The 17,378-nt window shown below is 31.2% G+C and overlaps 3 protein-coding genes across 3 annotated transcripts in view; 1 reads left to right on the top strand and 2 right to left on the bottom strand.

The window, feature by feature from the left end:
- Positions 1-16,684, top strand: part of LOC119687423 (neural-cadherin-like) — a 33,163-nt gene extending 16,479 nt beyond the window's left edge. Inside the window, exons 2-4 of the mRNA XM_038101725.1 lie at positions 2,438-3,223; positions 16,154-16,387; positions 16,455-16,684. Of these exons, the coding sequence (XP_037957653.1) occupies positions 2,438-3,223; positions 16,154-16,387; positions 16,455-16,661 (1,227 nt within the window). The 3' untranslated portion in view covers positions 16,662-16,684. The remainder of the gene's footprint in view (positions 1-2,437; positions 3,224-16,153; positions 16,388-16,454) is intronic.
- On the bottom strand, positions 10,381-11,322 carry LOC119689293. Its single transcript, XM_038104085.1, has 5 exons — positions 11,298-11,322; positions 11,087-11,211; positions 10,924-11,010; positions 10,675-10,858; positions 10,381-10,588 (listed from the first exon to the last, which is right to left on the bottom strand). The coding sequence occupies exons 2-5, from the start codon at positions 11,125-11,127 to the stop codon at positions 10,562-10,564; spliced, it is 339 nt and encodes a 112-aa protein (XP_037960013.1). The 5' UTR covers positions 11,128-11,211; positions 11,298-11,322; the 3' UTR covers positions 10,381-10,561.
- On the bottom strand, positions 12,661-13,490 carry LOC119689294. Its single transcript, XM_038104086.1, has 4 exons — positions 13,338-13,490; positions 13,191-13,277; positions 12,924-13,107; positions 12,661-12,835 (listed from the first exon to the last, which is right to left on the bottom strand). The coding sequence occupies exons 1-4, from the start codon at positions 13,373-13,375 to the stop codon at positions 12,809-12,811; spliced, it is 336 nt and encodes a 111-aa protein (XP_037960014.1). The 5' UTR covers positions 13,376-13,490; the 3' UTR covers positions 12,661-12,808.
- Positions 16,685-17,378: the final 694 nt, after the last annotated feature.

The following is a 17,378-nucleotide window of genomic DNA, read 5'->3' as shown; positions in this document are numbered from 1 at the left end:
ATTACATTGTAGTAGGAATATTAGTCTATATCACCCTCATACAATTTATATTATAGACAAACAAATAGTTTGTCTTTCCGTATCTCTGTCTGTCTGTCTGTCTGACTGTCTATCTTTTCCTTTTTCCTTTTTCTTTTTTCCTTTTTTTTTTTTATTTGCTGGTTTGTTTTCATAGCAATGGCATATTTATCGTTGCTTTGCAATTTATTATATCATTCGATGGCCAAGTTTTACTCTGTACTGTACAGATTTTTACCTTACTGTACTCATACTGTGGACATTATTGATTGCATAGATTAGCGATAAGAGAAAATGCATTCAAGTGCATAAATTCAGTTAGTTAAATGGTTTTGAGTTAATCGTAATATGTCATTCTTTCATTAAATTCATTAAATTCATTAAATTCATTATTTTGTCTTTTTAATAAATTATTATATTATTTTCAAAATTTATGGAGTCACCAATGCAGTTGGGTTGGGGGTTGTGCAGAGCTGCGAGTTGACATGACCACATTAAGCAATTACATTCCTTTAAATATTTAATGTGAAACTCTACTCGAATTCAATTAGACGAGTATTCTCTGCTAATAGCAAACGCTTCATGAAGAAGGTTGGGTAGAAGGTCTATCGATTTGAAGCTATTTCTATACCGATGGTCGAGGGTGGATACGTTTAAGTACAGCGTAAGCATATGGAGGGAGTATATTTGGTATAATAACACTTATATTGGTTTATATGACATCTAGCTCACTTGCAGTCCACAAACGATGTGCAATTGATTATTTATGTAACTGTTATTGACATTTTACGCTGTCAAGACAATGCAAATAGTATCACATGGCTGGACAGACATAAGAGCTCTAAACGCACGAGAATGTCTTGAGAAAATTGTGTGGGGAAATGATAAATAAATCAATTTTTAGCAGATACGGTTTAAACACAAAATAAAATGTATTAATTATTTTGAAAAATATTTTAAATTTAAGATTCCCTTTTTTATTTATCACTATATTCGGTATATATTTTTTACATTTTCAGCAAGATTTGGTAAAATTTTTTAGATTTATAAAGTAAGGTCCACTGTTTCTCAGCTTTGACTTTAAATAACTCTTTATACCTCTTAATTCTTTTTTAGTTTTATTTAAAAATTTAAAACTTTTTACTTCTACAACATTATTTGGTTTTATTATATAACAAAGAACAAACCCTTTTTAAAACCATCTACGCTTAATCGCATTAAGTATACTTTTATATTTCTAATCCAATAAATTAGCCGTTTTTAAATTAAAATCAATTTTACTAGTTTTAATAAACTAGTATTGCTATTATAAAGCTTAAAAAATCTAACAGCGCGATCTTAAAGGTTATTGTGTCCCCATCATCTATTCAGAATATTTGCCTGTTTTAAAAGGGTTTGAAACTATGTCATCACGTCACTGCAACCCTTGAGGTTTATTGTGACAATAATCCTCTTTTTCTACGTTATATTAGGAATTCTTCTGATTAAGGTAAAAGCGAATTTGCCGAAATACGTATAGAAATATACTAATAATAACCGAAATAATCGAAATAGAAGTTAAAATTCCGGAAAGTGAAGTTACTTTACCGTGTCTTATTTCTTTATCTAATACAAAATACCACAAATATTGAATGAGAAGAAATCGTTAACTACATTAACTTTTCTTTCAGTCTCTTTCTTTATTTTTCTTTGTCTTTATTCTGTTTCTTTTTCTCATCCGATATAAGACACCACATATAGTTTATAAAAAGAAATTGTTGTCTTCATTATAGTTTTTTTCTACATTTGATATACGATAATAAAGTTTACACTAGACACAAAAAATTTATGAGCAGTTGTTATATATATTACCTTCCCATATAGTTTAAAGTTCGATATAAGAAGCCACAAATAATTTATGAGATAAAATTGTTATCTAAATTATTTTCTCCTTCAATCTACTTTTTATCTGTTGTATCTAGTTTATCTAGTTTTTTTTCTGATGTAAAAGAAACTACAAATAGTACATGAGAAGAAATTGTTATATATATTTATATCCTTCAAAGGTATTAATTTATATCTATTATAAGAAGCCATAAACAGCTTTTGAGATAAAATAGTTATCTAATTGTCCCTTTCGTTCTGTACTCTTTCAGTTTGATTTGCGGATATGATTAAAATTTAAATATAATTAATATTTCTCACAATTTTTACTTCATTTTGAGTTTTAAATTATATATATATGCTTACCTTTACCTACAACACCTTGTATCCAAATACTAAGACCAGACTTCTCAAATAAGACTTACTTACCATAAACTTCAATGTTTTAAATAAATTCTTCATATAAATTCCTACTTCCTAATATTTTTATTAAAGAATTTTCTAAAGAAACTATATACTATTTGTACTTAATGTATGTGTTCTCTCTCCTTTGCAGCTTACGATACGTGTCACTGATGTCAACGATAATGCACCAAAATTTGAATTACCCGACTATCAGGCACATAACGTAGACGAAGATATACCATTGGGTACTAGTATTTTGCGTGTTAAGGCAATGGACTCTGATTCTGGTGCCAATGCTGAAATTGAATACTTGGTATCGGATGATCACTTCGCTGTTGACGCGAATGGCATTATAGTCAATAATAAGCAACTCGATGCAGATAACAATAATGCCTATTATGAATTTATAGTGACAGCAAAAGATAAAGGCGAACCATCCAAATCCGGCACAGCTACCGTACGTGTCTATACCAAGAATAAAAACGATGAAGAACCAAAATTCTCACAACAAGTCTACACACCAAATGTAGATGAAAATGCCGGTCCAAATACATTGGTGACAACTGTTGTGGCGTCCGATAAGGATGGTGATAATGTGCGTTTTGGTTTCGTTGGTGGTGGTACTTCGTCAGGGCAATTCGTTATCGAAGATATAACTGGTGTAATACGTTTGCATAATAAAGCGATATCTCTAGATCGTGATAAGTATGAATTAAATGTCACCGCCATGGATGATGGTTCATGTTGTGTGAATGGTGATCAAACTATACATACTTCAACAGCTGTTGTTGTTGTATTTATAACGGATGTTAACGATAATAAACCTGTTTTCAAAGATTGTGGTACTTATTATCCAAAAGTGGAAGAAGGTGCACCAAATGGAAGTCCTGTTATTAAAGTCGTAGCCACTGACGAGGACAAGGGTGTTAATGGGCAGGTGAGTTTAACAAAGAGTTCGTTTATTTTAAAATTTATTTTTCATGTCTATGTATTTTAAATATTTTTTTTTTATTTTTTCTGACAACTTTTACATTTCTTTGGGTATATGTAATAGAAAATAGAGTTTCTACCATTTTTTATGTATTTTATTTTGAACTCTATGTATAACCTTAACCTCAATTAGTGCTTCGCTAAGTATGCATACCAAGTCTTTGTATGCGAGCGCATCCTTTTTGCCGAAAATAAAATTTTAGCTTGTAAATATGTAATTCTTATATACATTTAAATATATACATATATATATTTAATATATATATATATATATATATATATATATATATATATGTGTGTGTGTGTGCAAATGTAGATATATTTGTTCTTGCTTGTATGTTCGAGTACTACTAGAGGGCATGAAAAGTTTTTCATTGAATCCTGTTGCCTTTTTTTCTGCTGCAAAAACAAGTAAACTTTTTTTCTTGTACAAAAAACTAATTAATTTTTATAATAATCATTAAAACTTTAACTGGAATTTACTGGGAATAAGAAGCACAAATTTTGCGAAATTAAAAAAGTAATCAATTTAAAGTAGTTTAAATTGCGTTCTCAAGGCTCTTTTACTAAGCAGAAGGATTACGGAAATTAAAACAAATTAGTGGTTACGATGAGTTCATTCAGTGTTGTAAAATGTTTTATGGTATATACCTATATACCTATAATAGTAGCAGGTGGTTTTATATATGCTCGTATGTAGCGAATTGTCATAATTAAAGTCAATGCGGGTATTACTTCAAATTTAGTCGTTCCAAAATGTAGTCGCTTCATATAATTTTAAATAAGCAGTCTTTCAATGTGAATAATTACGCAAAAAGTTGTCAAATATACAGGCTTGTGGTGCGTACAATGGATCTAAGACAGTCAAGAAACTATAACTTCATCCATTTACGAAAAAGGCCATTGTTGAGTTCATCAATAACCTGGCATTTTTAGCACCGACTTGGCCTGTGAAATGCTTTTTACCAAGACGTCAAGTGAACTTACATCGAATGATGATAGACACCACTTTGGTACTAATGATCTGGTTTCAGTTGCCAACTTATCAGCTTTATAGTTTTCAACGATATTAGAGTGACATGCAACCTAGTTAAGAATAACATTGTTCGCTGGACTCATGTTGTTGTGAGATGTTTAGCACAACAAACCTAGTCGTGTTGTGGTGATCACATTAATGATTCTGAGTGTAAAACTTTGAAAATATAAACATCGGTGAATAGCAGCGATCTTGTACATCTTATTTGTGCCTTATGGCTTTAACTTAAGTTTAAATAAAATTCCGCAGTAGTACGACAGTTTGGATTTAATTCACCCCTTGTGGGTATCCGATAACTTTTCAAATCGATTTCATTCATTTTGAATCATCTGTATTAATTTGGATTGGCTCACTACTATTATACACTATAGAGTTTTGATTTGTGGAATTTATCTGTATTTATTTAAAATAGAACAGTTTTACTTTAAAACAGACTTTTGTTGAATTGTATAAAGATTTAGATCAAGCATTTGTTGCAAGCAGCTGTAGTAGGTATCTCAATGTGCATCTTCATTAGAGCATCTTCATCCGCCCATCGCATTACACGGAGAGCGGTAATGTGAACCATGTATTTCTTGAGGACACTAACCAGCTTTATAGATATATCTGGTCTAAAGTCTGGTCAAAAGTTGAAACATTCCACCTGCGTATTTTTAACAGAGTTTGGTGTCCTTATCCGTCTTCTTTTTCGTTTTCGATTGGGTTAGAAGATTTTCTGTACATATTAGTTCGCTACGCATGAATGATTGCTACTATTCAGAGAGTGCTTTGTGGAGGTTGTTCTTCTACTAGAAGTTCACATATATCTTCATATATCCACATATATATATAGATGTTTGTTACCATTCAGAGAGAGCAATGTGAAGGTTTTGTCTCTACTTGGAGTGCACATATATCTTTATATATTCATGAGAAAGGTTCCACTGCACATATCAATTCGCTATATACCGATAGTTGTTACTATTTAAAAGGTTGAGGGCAATATGGAGGCTGTGGTACTGCTGGCATTTATCCAGTTAACTCAATAAGACGTTTTACTTTGTATGCTTACTTCCTCCCTCCTTATAGATATGTATGTACATGGCTACCTATCTGAAACCTATAACCTATAGTGCATTAAATTCATGTCCAACTAAATTGTACTAACTTTTTAGATTAACTTACGAACTTTTTAGCTTGTAATCTAATAGCCAACAAACTACATGCAAACAACAGCAACAACAACAAAAACAAAAACGGAAGAAAAAACTGTTAACAAATTTTAAAACAAAAGTTGCCTCAAAAATAAAAAAAAATCCTTAATGAAAAATGCTTGCAAATTAATTGAAGTCAATTAATTATGTTAAATGTTACTCGTACCGCTTTTGAGGAACCCATTCAAATACAAGTAGATTAACTGGAGAAATAAAGACCTTGGCTATTAAATCCACACGCCCACTGATTTGTTGCTTTCTTGTTATTGTAATTGTTGTTGTTGTGATTGTTGATGTTGTTGTTGTTGTTGTTGTTGTTGTTGTTAAAGTTGTAGTAAAATTTACATGGTGCTGAGCGTCCTTGTGTACGTCGTACTGGCTCGTAGGGGGACTACATTTTTCAGTAGTTAGAATTTTGTATGAAGGCGTTGGGCATGCATGGCCTGGAGCTTGTAAAGTAAACTTGGTCATTAAATTGCTAAATCGTAAATGCTTAGAATAGAACCCGACTAACAGGTACGGATGCGTAGGATTAGGTTGAAGTAGTAAGTCAAGTGGCTAAACTATTAATTCAGTAACGCTGAGTGTTGAGTGTTGAGCGTTTGCGATTTACTTTTATATAAAAAAACACAGCAAATAATACAAACACTTAATTGCAGGTAATTAATTAGGGAAATAAGTTAAGACCCACAAAGTGTGATTATTTTGTTAACAATGTGTTGTTAACAATATTTTGTATGAGCTCGCATAAATTTCATCTAATAGTTGAGTGAAACCAAGAAATGATAACTACAAGTATAATGGGAGAGCTCATTAACTGGTTAGTTTCAAAATGAACGAATAATATAAAGTAATTCCTCAGTAAGGTTGGAAACTACAATTTCTTAAATTACAATAATAATAGTCTAAATTATTCGAATTTATAAACAAAAATCAAAGAAATTAAAAGAGTATGAAAATTCTTCATTCAGATATATATTTAAATTTGATACTGAAAAAAAATAGTTCGTCACAAATCTTTTTATTCAAGAAAATATATGTAACTCTTAAGATAATCAACAATTTCTTAAAGAGACTGGGTATTTATACACATCTAAGTCTATTCACATGGAATTGACATTACCGAGTACTTCACAAGAAAAGGTTCTGCCGCCTTTCTACTTCATCTTTATTTGCTTTGAGGATTTAGAAAACTTTCTATATGATCAGCAAAATGACTGAAACAGTATTCAAATAGTTTTAAATATCAAGTTTTAAGAACTTAATGAGATTTTGCAACGAATCCTACATATTTATTCATTGAACTGTACTTACTTACAGATGTGTATCATTCTTGGACGCGTCGAAACACTGGGAACATACTTATTTAAAATAGACGAATCTAGAAACACATATTACTGATTCTGTACATCGGCACCTGGATCACCAACACTTGTATAAATTGATATTAGCTGTACTTAGAATAAATCATTCTATTTCATTTTTAACCAACAAGAAGTTATAAATTAATGTCAGATATTTTACATATATTGGGAGCAGTAAATCATGGTTTCGAAGACACTAAACTTCAAATAATATATAAATTATGTATATTTAAGATGTTGCGACTAGAGTGAAAAGCAGACATTAAATCTTATATATATATTATATTTTTGGAAGAGTATTTTGCATTCCCACATAGTAGACTTATTGTGCGATCTTCATAAAGTCAAGTCCGCTATATTTGTAGTTTTGAATCTATTTAACCGAGTCCTGTTTTTTCATCCGATATGATCACCGATATGCAAGAGTGCCTGACAAGTACCCAGCTCGTGTTTTGAGGTCTCAATATCTTTCCTACAAAATCTACAAGTTCCATTAGCGTTAGTTCTCAGGTTTATAAGGTGATAATTTCATCTGCAATGTACTGTAAAAACTCCTCTTACGGTTCTTAAGTTGTTTTCATTTGACTGCTAACAGTCCTTTAATCGTTTTTGACAGAAAGTCTATAGAAGCTTTGTCTATAAAAGACGTTTGTATTAGCCATGGTAGATGTTCCCAGTACATTTTTGACTTTTTCGCTTTTTTTCGAATAAGTGAACAGAAACTATCTTCTCACATGCCATAAAATGGTTCATTGGTAACAAGCAGTGTGATTGCTACTCTTCTCGTCTTAATTTGCAATGAGTTCTGCTGAAAAATTTAACCAAAATTAAAGAGATTTTGGTATATTCTTTCTTATATCAAACCCTTTTAAGCGACCTCCCAGAAATTTTTTTTCAAGTTCTCTCACTATTTAGCAGTTTAAGCTTCTCCAAAGGTTTCAGGTAATTTTAAACCGCTAATTTTTCCATTGTTCGGTAGCACAATGGGTCAATAGATCTAAGGGGATCCGTTTGGACCGCTGGTGTAACCTGACCTAATCTAGTCTTGTTTTTAATGCGTCTTCTTACAAAAACCGTTCCAATATGAAAATATGATTAGTAGTGGGTTTCCTTGGTCTTTGCAGTTGCTTTTTTACCAGTAGATTTTAATTTGCTGTGATTAAATATTTATTTTTGTGAAGGTATATGAAGAAAATAATAAAATATGTAAACATCGTACAAAATTAATTTCAGCCATTTTAATTAGAATTTGCAACTTCACATAACTCCACAGTCTGTAAACCTTTTATTATGAGATACACAAACCGCTTTTAGCTTAGTAAAGCTTAACGAACGACTTATTGCTGCTGGTAGTTACTAGAAGACATAAACATACATCATTCAGTAGGCTTTCGTCCATGTCTCTGTCATGGCAAAGCCGCTATCTGAGTACATAATCAAGTACATTTGAGTGTGCTGTCACTTAAATAAATTTTCATTAACCCTCTAATACAGCCATATAAGCGCGAAGTCATAAATACACACACTGAATGAAGCTTCATCTATAATATTTATTAATACTCGTATATCGAAAACATTTTTTCGCAAGTATCACGGCATCTGCCTCACTCTGGCCCCAAATACTTCGATTGTTTATCTTTTTAATTAACTTTTATTAGGCACATTAAAAACTTTGAACTTTCAAATGACGTTCAATAAAGTATATAGTGTATAGTATATAAACTTTGACTTGACTTGCAGCTCAAAAAAGAAAATACATTAAAAAAGGAACAAATGTTAAAAATCATTATTAAAAAAGAAAGCAAAAAAAGTACTTAATTAACTTACAGATACATTTATTAGATACGCGCGTACTTGACTGCGTTAATAAGCACTTTATGTACTTTATAAAAATGTATCTACAGCGGTGGCCGCGGCGACGGCGATGGTGACGTCAGGCTGCGGAAAACCCAACGTAGCCAAACTCATATTTCAGTTTATTGGAATTACGTGCATAAAATTATATGACGAAAGTATCGATTTATGTTCGAATTGCATGTTGACCAACATGATTTATATATAACCGAAATAAAATTTATATCTCAAAGTGTAGGCACAATGTAGGCACATAAGCTTCATGGGAACGGGACATTGAATTTTCGTTTATAAAAAAGTTCTACTCGAAATTATGCCAACCTAAATGTTAATTTTCAGGGGCTAATTTTCACAGCCCTATTTTCACTAATTAAAATTGCATAATTATAGGCTGTGAAACCGAATGGTTTTTTCTTTTTTTAATTTTGGTTTGTCTTTTCCTAAAACGTGTTGCATAAAGGGAAAATGATTGACTGTTACTTTTAGTCAATAAAAAAAAAGTTAGAGAAAAATAAATTCCGATTTTAATAGGTGTGTATGCTTGATAGGAGTGCATGCTTGAGAAAATAGTTTAATAACTGCGAAAAAGGTGAAACTGCATCAAAAGAGACTGAAAATAATACAGAAATGCAAAATTAAACAATTACATTGCAGTTAAGACAAGAAGAAGACGGGAAAAAAATTAAAGAGAGGAAAGAGGAGCAATGAGATAAAGAAAGTAAAAAAATGAAAAAAAAAAGAAAAGTAGAAAGAGAAATAGATAAAAGTAAACAGAAAAATGGAGTGAAAAGAAGACGGAGACGAAGAAAAGTAGAGAGATAGATCCAAAAAAAAAAAGCGAGGAGGAGACAAACAAAAGTAGTTAGAAAGAAAGAGAAAGGGAAAAACAGAGAGAGAAGAGGAGAGAGAGAATGGCAGAGAAATATAACATGAGGGAGAGACACATAGAACCAGAGAAAGAGAGAGAGGGAAAGAGAAAAAGAAAGAGAGAGTGTTACTCTCTGTTTGTAAGTGTTTCCCGTACACAGAGTTAAGCGATTGCAGCGTTTTCAACCTCATAAAGGTATATTTAACTCTCCCTCGTATTTCTTCTTATTTTGTTTTTATAAGACAAATATAATTTAAAGCTGATATCTCTTTAGAGAGTTATTTCTTACGACAGTTAAGTTGCGTTATGCTGTACTTAGAATAATAAAAACATGACATGCGACGCAGAGAAACCGAGACATATATTGTACTAAGGCCCTCGTTATGTAGTGTGTCACGGGTACGTTAAAATCAAAATTGTCCTTGTTTTCAATGCAAATTAAAGGATTGAGAGTGAGAGTAAAAAAAAATAAAAATGTCGGCTTAAATTGAGAGCCGCTTAAATTGAGAGTGCAGTAATAGTAAAAATACGAATTTGACAAAATGATATGACACTCTACATAACAGGCATTCTTGACAAAGCCCAAAAGCGCTAATTTTGACGTGCCCGTGACACTCTATTTGACATGAGCTTAAGAGCACAATAAATAAAAAAGTAAAGCCTGCATAAAATCCAATAGTCAAAACTAAACTTTCATAAAAAAACTTCAAATTTTGAAAGAAATTATTCTTGCTCTGTACTTGCAAAATCTGAGACGCCTTATCAGGAAATAATAATAATTAGTTTTGTAGTCAAGTGTTTTATTTTATTTTAGATGGCGTTAATAATTTGGTAAACAAACATTAACTAACAAGTGAAAAATTTGATCAGTTGTAAAGTTTCACAAATATATACACTATTTTTGATTCCATTTTTTGTGGTATCTTGAGACTAGAATATCAACTCCAGTACCCATAAACGCAGCTAAGATTTAAGACTGTTCACGCTTGACAACTTCCTATAAAAAAGAATTAATTTATTTGAAATTAACACACAAATATAAATAGATATATAAATTTATATATATTATATTGCAGAAATTACCTGCAACATAGTTGCGATTTCAATAGCCTTATTATTAAGCTCATCCAAGACCTCCTGCAACAACTCAGCAGTAGTGATAGGTGGAAAAGTATCAAAACGCAAAGACGATTCATTAGCAAAATTGAAAACATCACGTGAGAAATCAAAAACCGAATAGGAAACGCAAGGATACTTTAACAGTAACCTATATACAAATATATGAATAAATATTTGCTAATAAACTTGTAATCGGTATACAAGTGTACTTACGCAGCCAATTCCAAACCAACGGTGTATTCGTTGCTCTTGAACACCAGGGTAGCACTATATAATCCATTGCTTTCTACACGGCTAATGCTAATTTACAAATTTTGAATCGTTTCATTTATTTTATAATTAATTATACGACTTTATTTCATTTATTAATACTTACGAACTACCCTCGGTTGTAGTTGTTGGTGCGATGGTGGCCATAATTTAAAATAAGTTCTTTCTTTCCCTTTCTTTTCAAAAAGTCACAAGTTAATGTTTTGTATTAGCAGAACAGAAAAGTTTCAACTAATTTTGGAAAAAACTTTAAAAAATTATAAAACGTCAAGTCACAAATTCAAATAGCACAATGTTGCCAGATCTAATCCACTTACCGTAAAACGCCAGTTTTAATATACATATATAAAAATGTCAAAATAATCATAGGTTAATATAAGGTTTTTTTTTTAACACATTTTTCGGTACATACTTTTTGATTTTAGTAAGTAATTAATTTTATTTCATTTTATTTTCAATACATATAAGAAATATCAAAATATATAGATATATATATATATAGAAGCCTATAGGAAAGCTAGCCGGAAGCGTAATTCTTGGCAGATTAAATGCTGTAGAGGCATCACGCAATATACTCCCAGACGAGCAATTTGGCTATAGGAATGACCTGTTCACGGAGCCTCAACTGGCTAGAACGGCCCAAATGATCCAAACAGCCCTTAGTAGAAGACAGTCGTCCGGAATGGTCATTTTTGATATTTTGAAAGCTTTTTACAAGGTCTGACATGATGGCCTGATAGTAAAAATGTCTCATCTAGGTGTTCCAGGCAGACTAACTAAAATTATCGACAGCTTCCTATGTGGGAGGTCCTTTCGCACGAAAATCAACAGCGCTTTCTCATCAGTCCAATCTATAAAAGCAGGGGTTCCTCAGGGATCGCAACTTTCCCCAACTCTACAACATTTATATATCTGGTAAATGTGCTCTAAACATAATCAACACACTTCAAGATCATATAAACCTCATCCTGGAGTATTTTGGAAAGTAATAATCAATAATGAAAAAACTATGGCTCTGTTTATTACGCGTAAGTGGAGAAAGAAACCGTAGTGAGTGAATGTGGAAGACTTGATAATAAATTGGAAAAATAACGTTAAATATCTCGGCATCACGTTGGACAAACGATTCATATGGCTTAAATATATTCAACTGAAAAGAATTAGATGTGCCAAAATTCTTTATCACACCCAACCGCTATTCAGAAATGAAAACCTTAATGCTAAGAACAGGAAGATGATATATAACCAAATAATTCGACCGTCACTTCTATATGGTTGTGTAGCGTTTAGCAAAGCTTCAAATACTGCTATTCGCCAGCTAGAAATTGCCATGGTACACAATGACGAATGCCATCCTCAGGCACCTCAAGATTGATCCGATCAAAAAATATATAAAAGATGGAGCCCTAAAATTATTTGCGGAAACTGAGAGAGTTACCAGCACCGCGTTATCGAATCTCAGATTAGTTACAGGCTCCTCGGGAAGGTATACAGATCTGGGGTCAACTATTGCTTAGTCTGCTGAAGCGATATTTAGATATATGTGTCAATATCTAATAAGCAAAAAGTTCTAAAGATAATGTTAGGTAAATCAGTTTGTTTAAAACTCTGAAACTTAATGAAAAACAACAAACAGATTTGTTTTGTTTCACACCTTTAATTTAAGAATATATTGTCATTTTGTCTTAATAACTTAATATTAAAATTGTGTAACATAAAAATTTTAATAGTAAAAAATAATTTTTTCTCCGTATGACAAGGTCTAAAGTTAGATTGGCAATCGAGCCCCAGTTCGAAGAGTTGCCAGCAGTTTTGCATTTAAACATTTTTAAAATGGACTCTTGTGTATAATTTTCTGTAAAAAAAAGCATGCTTAAGATTGCAAATATTTAGGAAGATTTATATAAAATGATTGAATATACTTATGAAGTTACGTTTGTTACCTGTATGAGAATGCAAACATCAGTAGATTTATCAATAGTATCAGCCAAGAGAGTCTTGAGTACAGTTGCTGTAGTCATTGGCGGAAAAGTATCAAAACGTAAAATACACTCATTGCTCAGGGTGTAGATGTCACGTGAAAAATCAAAGATAGCATATGACACCAGAGGATATTTTAGCAGCAAACTGTTAGCGACGATATTTAATTTAATATAAAAAATATACTTGTATAAAAAACAATTAAAATATATTTGGTTTCTTCGACTTACTTGACCAATTGAATACCCACTGAATAATCAACTGTACGAAAGGATATTAGAATACTTGAGGGGCCATTTTTCTCTACACGGACTTCACTAAATTAAAAAAAATTTTTATAAATATATTTAAGAAGTTTGAATTTCTCCGATACTGACGACATATCTGCATGTGCTGACAAACGAACGTTGTTCATATCAAGATGTTACTTTTGTATAGCAAAATAGATGTTTGTACTAATTTTGTTGGAATTTTGAAGTGAACAGTACGAGAAAACTATATATTTATTTCTAAGGTTAAAATTGACATATATGTTTTCAACTTTTAATGTTGCCACATTAAATAATTCTAATTTCATAAGCATACTTTTTTTAATTATATATTGGTCCACGTTTACACTTGGACTCGTTGAACCTCTTAAGCATATTCTTATATGGATTTTATATGGGTTTGATATACCATATAGCATATTTTGTGCATGTTTCATTTAACTAAAGTAAATTTTATCAAATTTTCTACAATAATTAACACTAACTACATATCAGCTGAATGCATTTTATAGCAATATATATATTAAACTCCATCAATATTGTGAATGTATATATTATATACTTGGAGAGTGTAGTGTTACTGTAGGATAAATAACATCTTGCTCCTCCGGTAATAATTTGTTGTGATGCATTTACAACACTTTCTTTCGTTTTAGTTGCATATTTTTATGCACATTTAAATTAATTTTTTTTAATTATGTATATAATTTATAATTTTATATACTCTTTTCCTTTTTAATTTTTCTAATTATTTACAAAAATCTCAACCAATATCTTATAACAAGAAGAGCAGCCTCTTTATATGTTAATTTATTTTGCTATTTTAACATAGCAAATATGAGTTGAACTGTTTTCTACCGAATGGTTCAAGCCTAAAAGTTGATTAATTTTTCACTCGTTGCTAGAGTTTTGATTTTGTTTTATTCTTCTTCTATGTTTTTAGTACTGCTTTGTAACAGTACTAAATAAAGCAAGCAATAACCGCGTGCATAAGAGCAGTGAAGGGGCTTACTTTGCAATAGGTATTGCAATAGTAATACAAAAAATGTTGAAAAAGTGCAAATGGTAAAATGTTAGTAAATGACACACACAAGTCATTTTGTATATTAAAATCGGTTTATATATTATTTTTGGGATTGACATGCTTCACCGCTTTTGTAGTAGGTCCAACAGGTGATTTAGACGAATATGAAAAATATTTTCTTCATTCTCTTTGTATACTGCTGCGATGTTTATAACATACATCAGTACCGAAACAGTGATTCGGTAAATATCTCATTTAAAAATTCGCAGCTGCTGTAATTTAGGATATTATTAAGATTAATATTGTTAGTTATGGACAGCATCTAAGATGACATATTACTATTCCAAAAATGAGCGCGATCTGTCAGACAGTTCGTTTACGGCAGCTGTTGAAACCAGTTCACCTCAGTAGTGCGTTGCGAAAAAAACAATGGAAAAAAATATTGGACAAAGAGTTTGCATCAAATTTTGTGTTTCGAACGAAATTTCGTGTGCAGAATCGTTGCGAATGCTACAAAAGGCTTATGGGGAATCAGTTTTATCGAAAACTCAAGTTTATGAGTGGTACAAAGCCTTTCAGGACGGTCGTACGACCGTCGAAGACATTTCGCAACGCACTACTGAGGGGAACTGGTTTCAACAGCTGCCGTAAACGAACTGTCTGACAGATCGCGCTCATTTTTGGCATAGTAATTAAGGACAGTGCTGCCAAACTACATAAACTTAAAATATCGAAAAATATACAGCGCGCGAATTTTAAATGAGAATTTCCGAAAACTTTTCAGTCTTAATGTACATACAATCTAAGAAAGTTCGTACACATAAGTTTTCACACGCCTAAATTTATCTAGTGTGACAAAAGTAATACTTAACAATTAATCAATCTAATATATTTAAAGTCAACGTCTGTATTATCAGATTTGCGTATGTGGATGCAAGTGGTTTTGTAGTAACCTCATCACCGCAATTAAAACTAGAATGTGTTTTAATTTCATTGTACTATTAAAATGGGAGAGATGAGAGCAGCTTGCAATATAGTTTTAGTTGATGTGTAAGCTATCATTAAATATATTTCACATGCTTATGAATTTTGGAAGTCTTGTCAATCTATTGTCTATTGCTAATATAATGCAAAATGGATTTCTATATATTTTATTAAATGACTGAAATAATATATATATAATGTTTCACTCTTTATAATCTACTACAAGCAAACACATTTTATTGAAAATAGCCTACCTAGTATCCATTAGTGCTTCAAAGTATCATCCAGAGTGCCGTTGGGACAAATATTATCATAAATATTTTTGATTTATGAGAATATATTAAACTTAGAGCGCTGAAACTTATCGATTCTATGAATGCGCACACTGATTCAGAATTGCACTCTCTCAAATCAAATGCAATATATATTCCCTCAGAGAGCTGTACTGGGTTTTGTAGTAAACTTCTATAAAAACATCTGAATAACTTATTGTCAGGCATTAACGGAGCTTTTGTTATAGTGAATCATCCAAGTGATCACTGAGACTATTGAGTCAGGTGTTTTAGGCACTAACTTGTGTTTCATCAAGTAGAAATAGAAGAAGGGAGTTTTATTATACCCAAATATCAAAATGTTGGCGCATAAACATGTTTTAACATCAATATACTCTGACAGGAATGTACTCCATCATGAAAATGCTTGAACCCATATAACCTAGAAATTCAAAATGTGCAAAGTTTCAAATCATTTGAATATTATTACAAGCTCTAATTTGTACGTTTGCTTTGATTTTAATTTTTGTTGACGTTACTTATCAATTTCATTAAATGTTTCAAACTAAATTTAATTTAATTTAAACAAATTTATAAGCCAAAAAATTTTATCACATTCCGCTACATATCCATTACATTTGCAGGTCAAATACTCCATTGTGCAGCAACCCAATCAAAAGGGTACCAAATTTACGGTTGATGAAGAAACTGGTGAGGTGTCCACTAACAAAGTATTCGATCGTGAAGGTGATGATGGCAAATTTGTCTCGGTCACCGTCAAAGCAACCGATCAAGGTGAGCCCAGCTTGGAAGGTGTTTGCTCTTTCACTGTTGAAATAACTGATGTCAATGATAACCCTCCATTGTTTGATCGACAAGTAAGTATAAGAATATTGAGTTCATGTCAGGAATGGTTGTATTTTTACCGCCCCCTTTTTTTCACAGAAATATGTTGAAAATGTTAAGCAGGATGCCAGCATTGGTACAAACATCTTACGTGTATCTGCCTCCGATGAAGATGCTGATAATAATGGCGCTATTGTTTATAGTTTGAGTGCACCATTCAATCCCAATGATTTGGAATATTTCGATATACAAGCTGAATCCGGTTGGATTGTGTTGAAGAAGCCACTTGACGTAAGTGTTCGCTAGCTAAAACTTTCTAATTCATATTTAATTATATGCCCGCTTTTCAGTTTAAAATTTATTTCTAATTTCATTTTTTTTTTATATACAGTTTTTATTTTGAATTCTTAATAAAATTTTTTTAAAACTTATACTAACCAATGAGCTATATGATGGGCTAAAAGTTTTTATTTAATTTTTTAGTTGAAATTACTAACCCCAAGAAAAATTAAATTAAGAATTAATAGACGAGATTAGTTTGTAGGCTAAGGTTAGTTAGGCTAGCTGAAATATTAATGCAAACTGTGCAAATGAGACACGTTGCCAAGTAAGAGGTTAATGTTTTAGTAACATATATGAAATATATACATATAAACCATATATATATATAACAAATGCATTTAATGTATACTTAAGTGGTTTGGAATAAAAAAAAATCAACTATTTTGCTAACACATGAGGTATGTAGTTAGGCAAAATTTGTTATCAAAAAAATTAATTTAATTAATTTTATTATTTTTCGTTAAACAGTTTTTATATTTTATTTTGTTAATAAATGTCTACTATTTTTTGTATAAATATAAAGAAAAAATTTTTTAGTTTAAGTTTGAGTTTCATAGTCTTTCAGTTTTTTTGTGCACCTTTTTCAGTTAAAATTAAATTTAACGTAGCTATAAATTTATATAATAGTTTATTTACGCAAAATTTTAAAAATGTGTAAAATATATATAATTTTAAAAATAT

This window comes from Teleopsis dalmanni, chromosome X (assembly GCF_002237135.1).
Source record: "Teleopsis dalmanni isolate 2A chromosome X, ASM223713v2, whole genome shotgun sequence".
NCBI lineage: Eukaryota > Metazoa > Arthropoda > Insecta > Diptera > Diopsidae > Teleopsis > Teleopsis dalmanni.
This window is presented reverse-complemented; position numbering and strand designations above follow the sequence as displayed.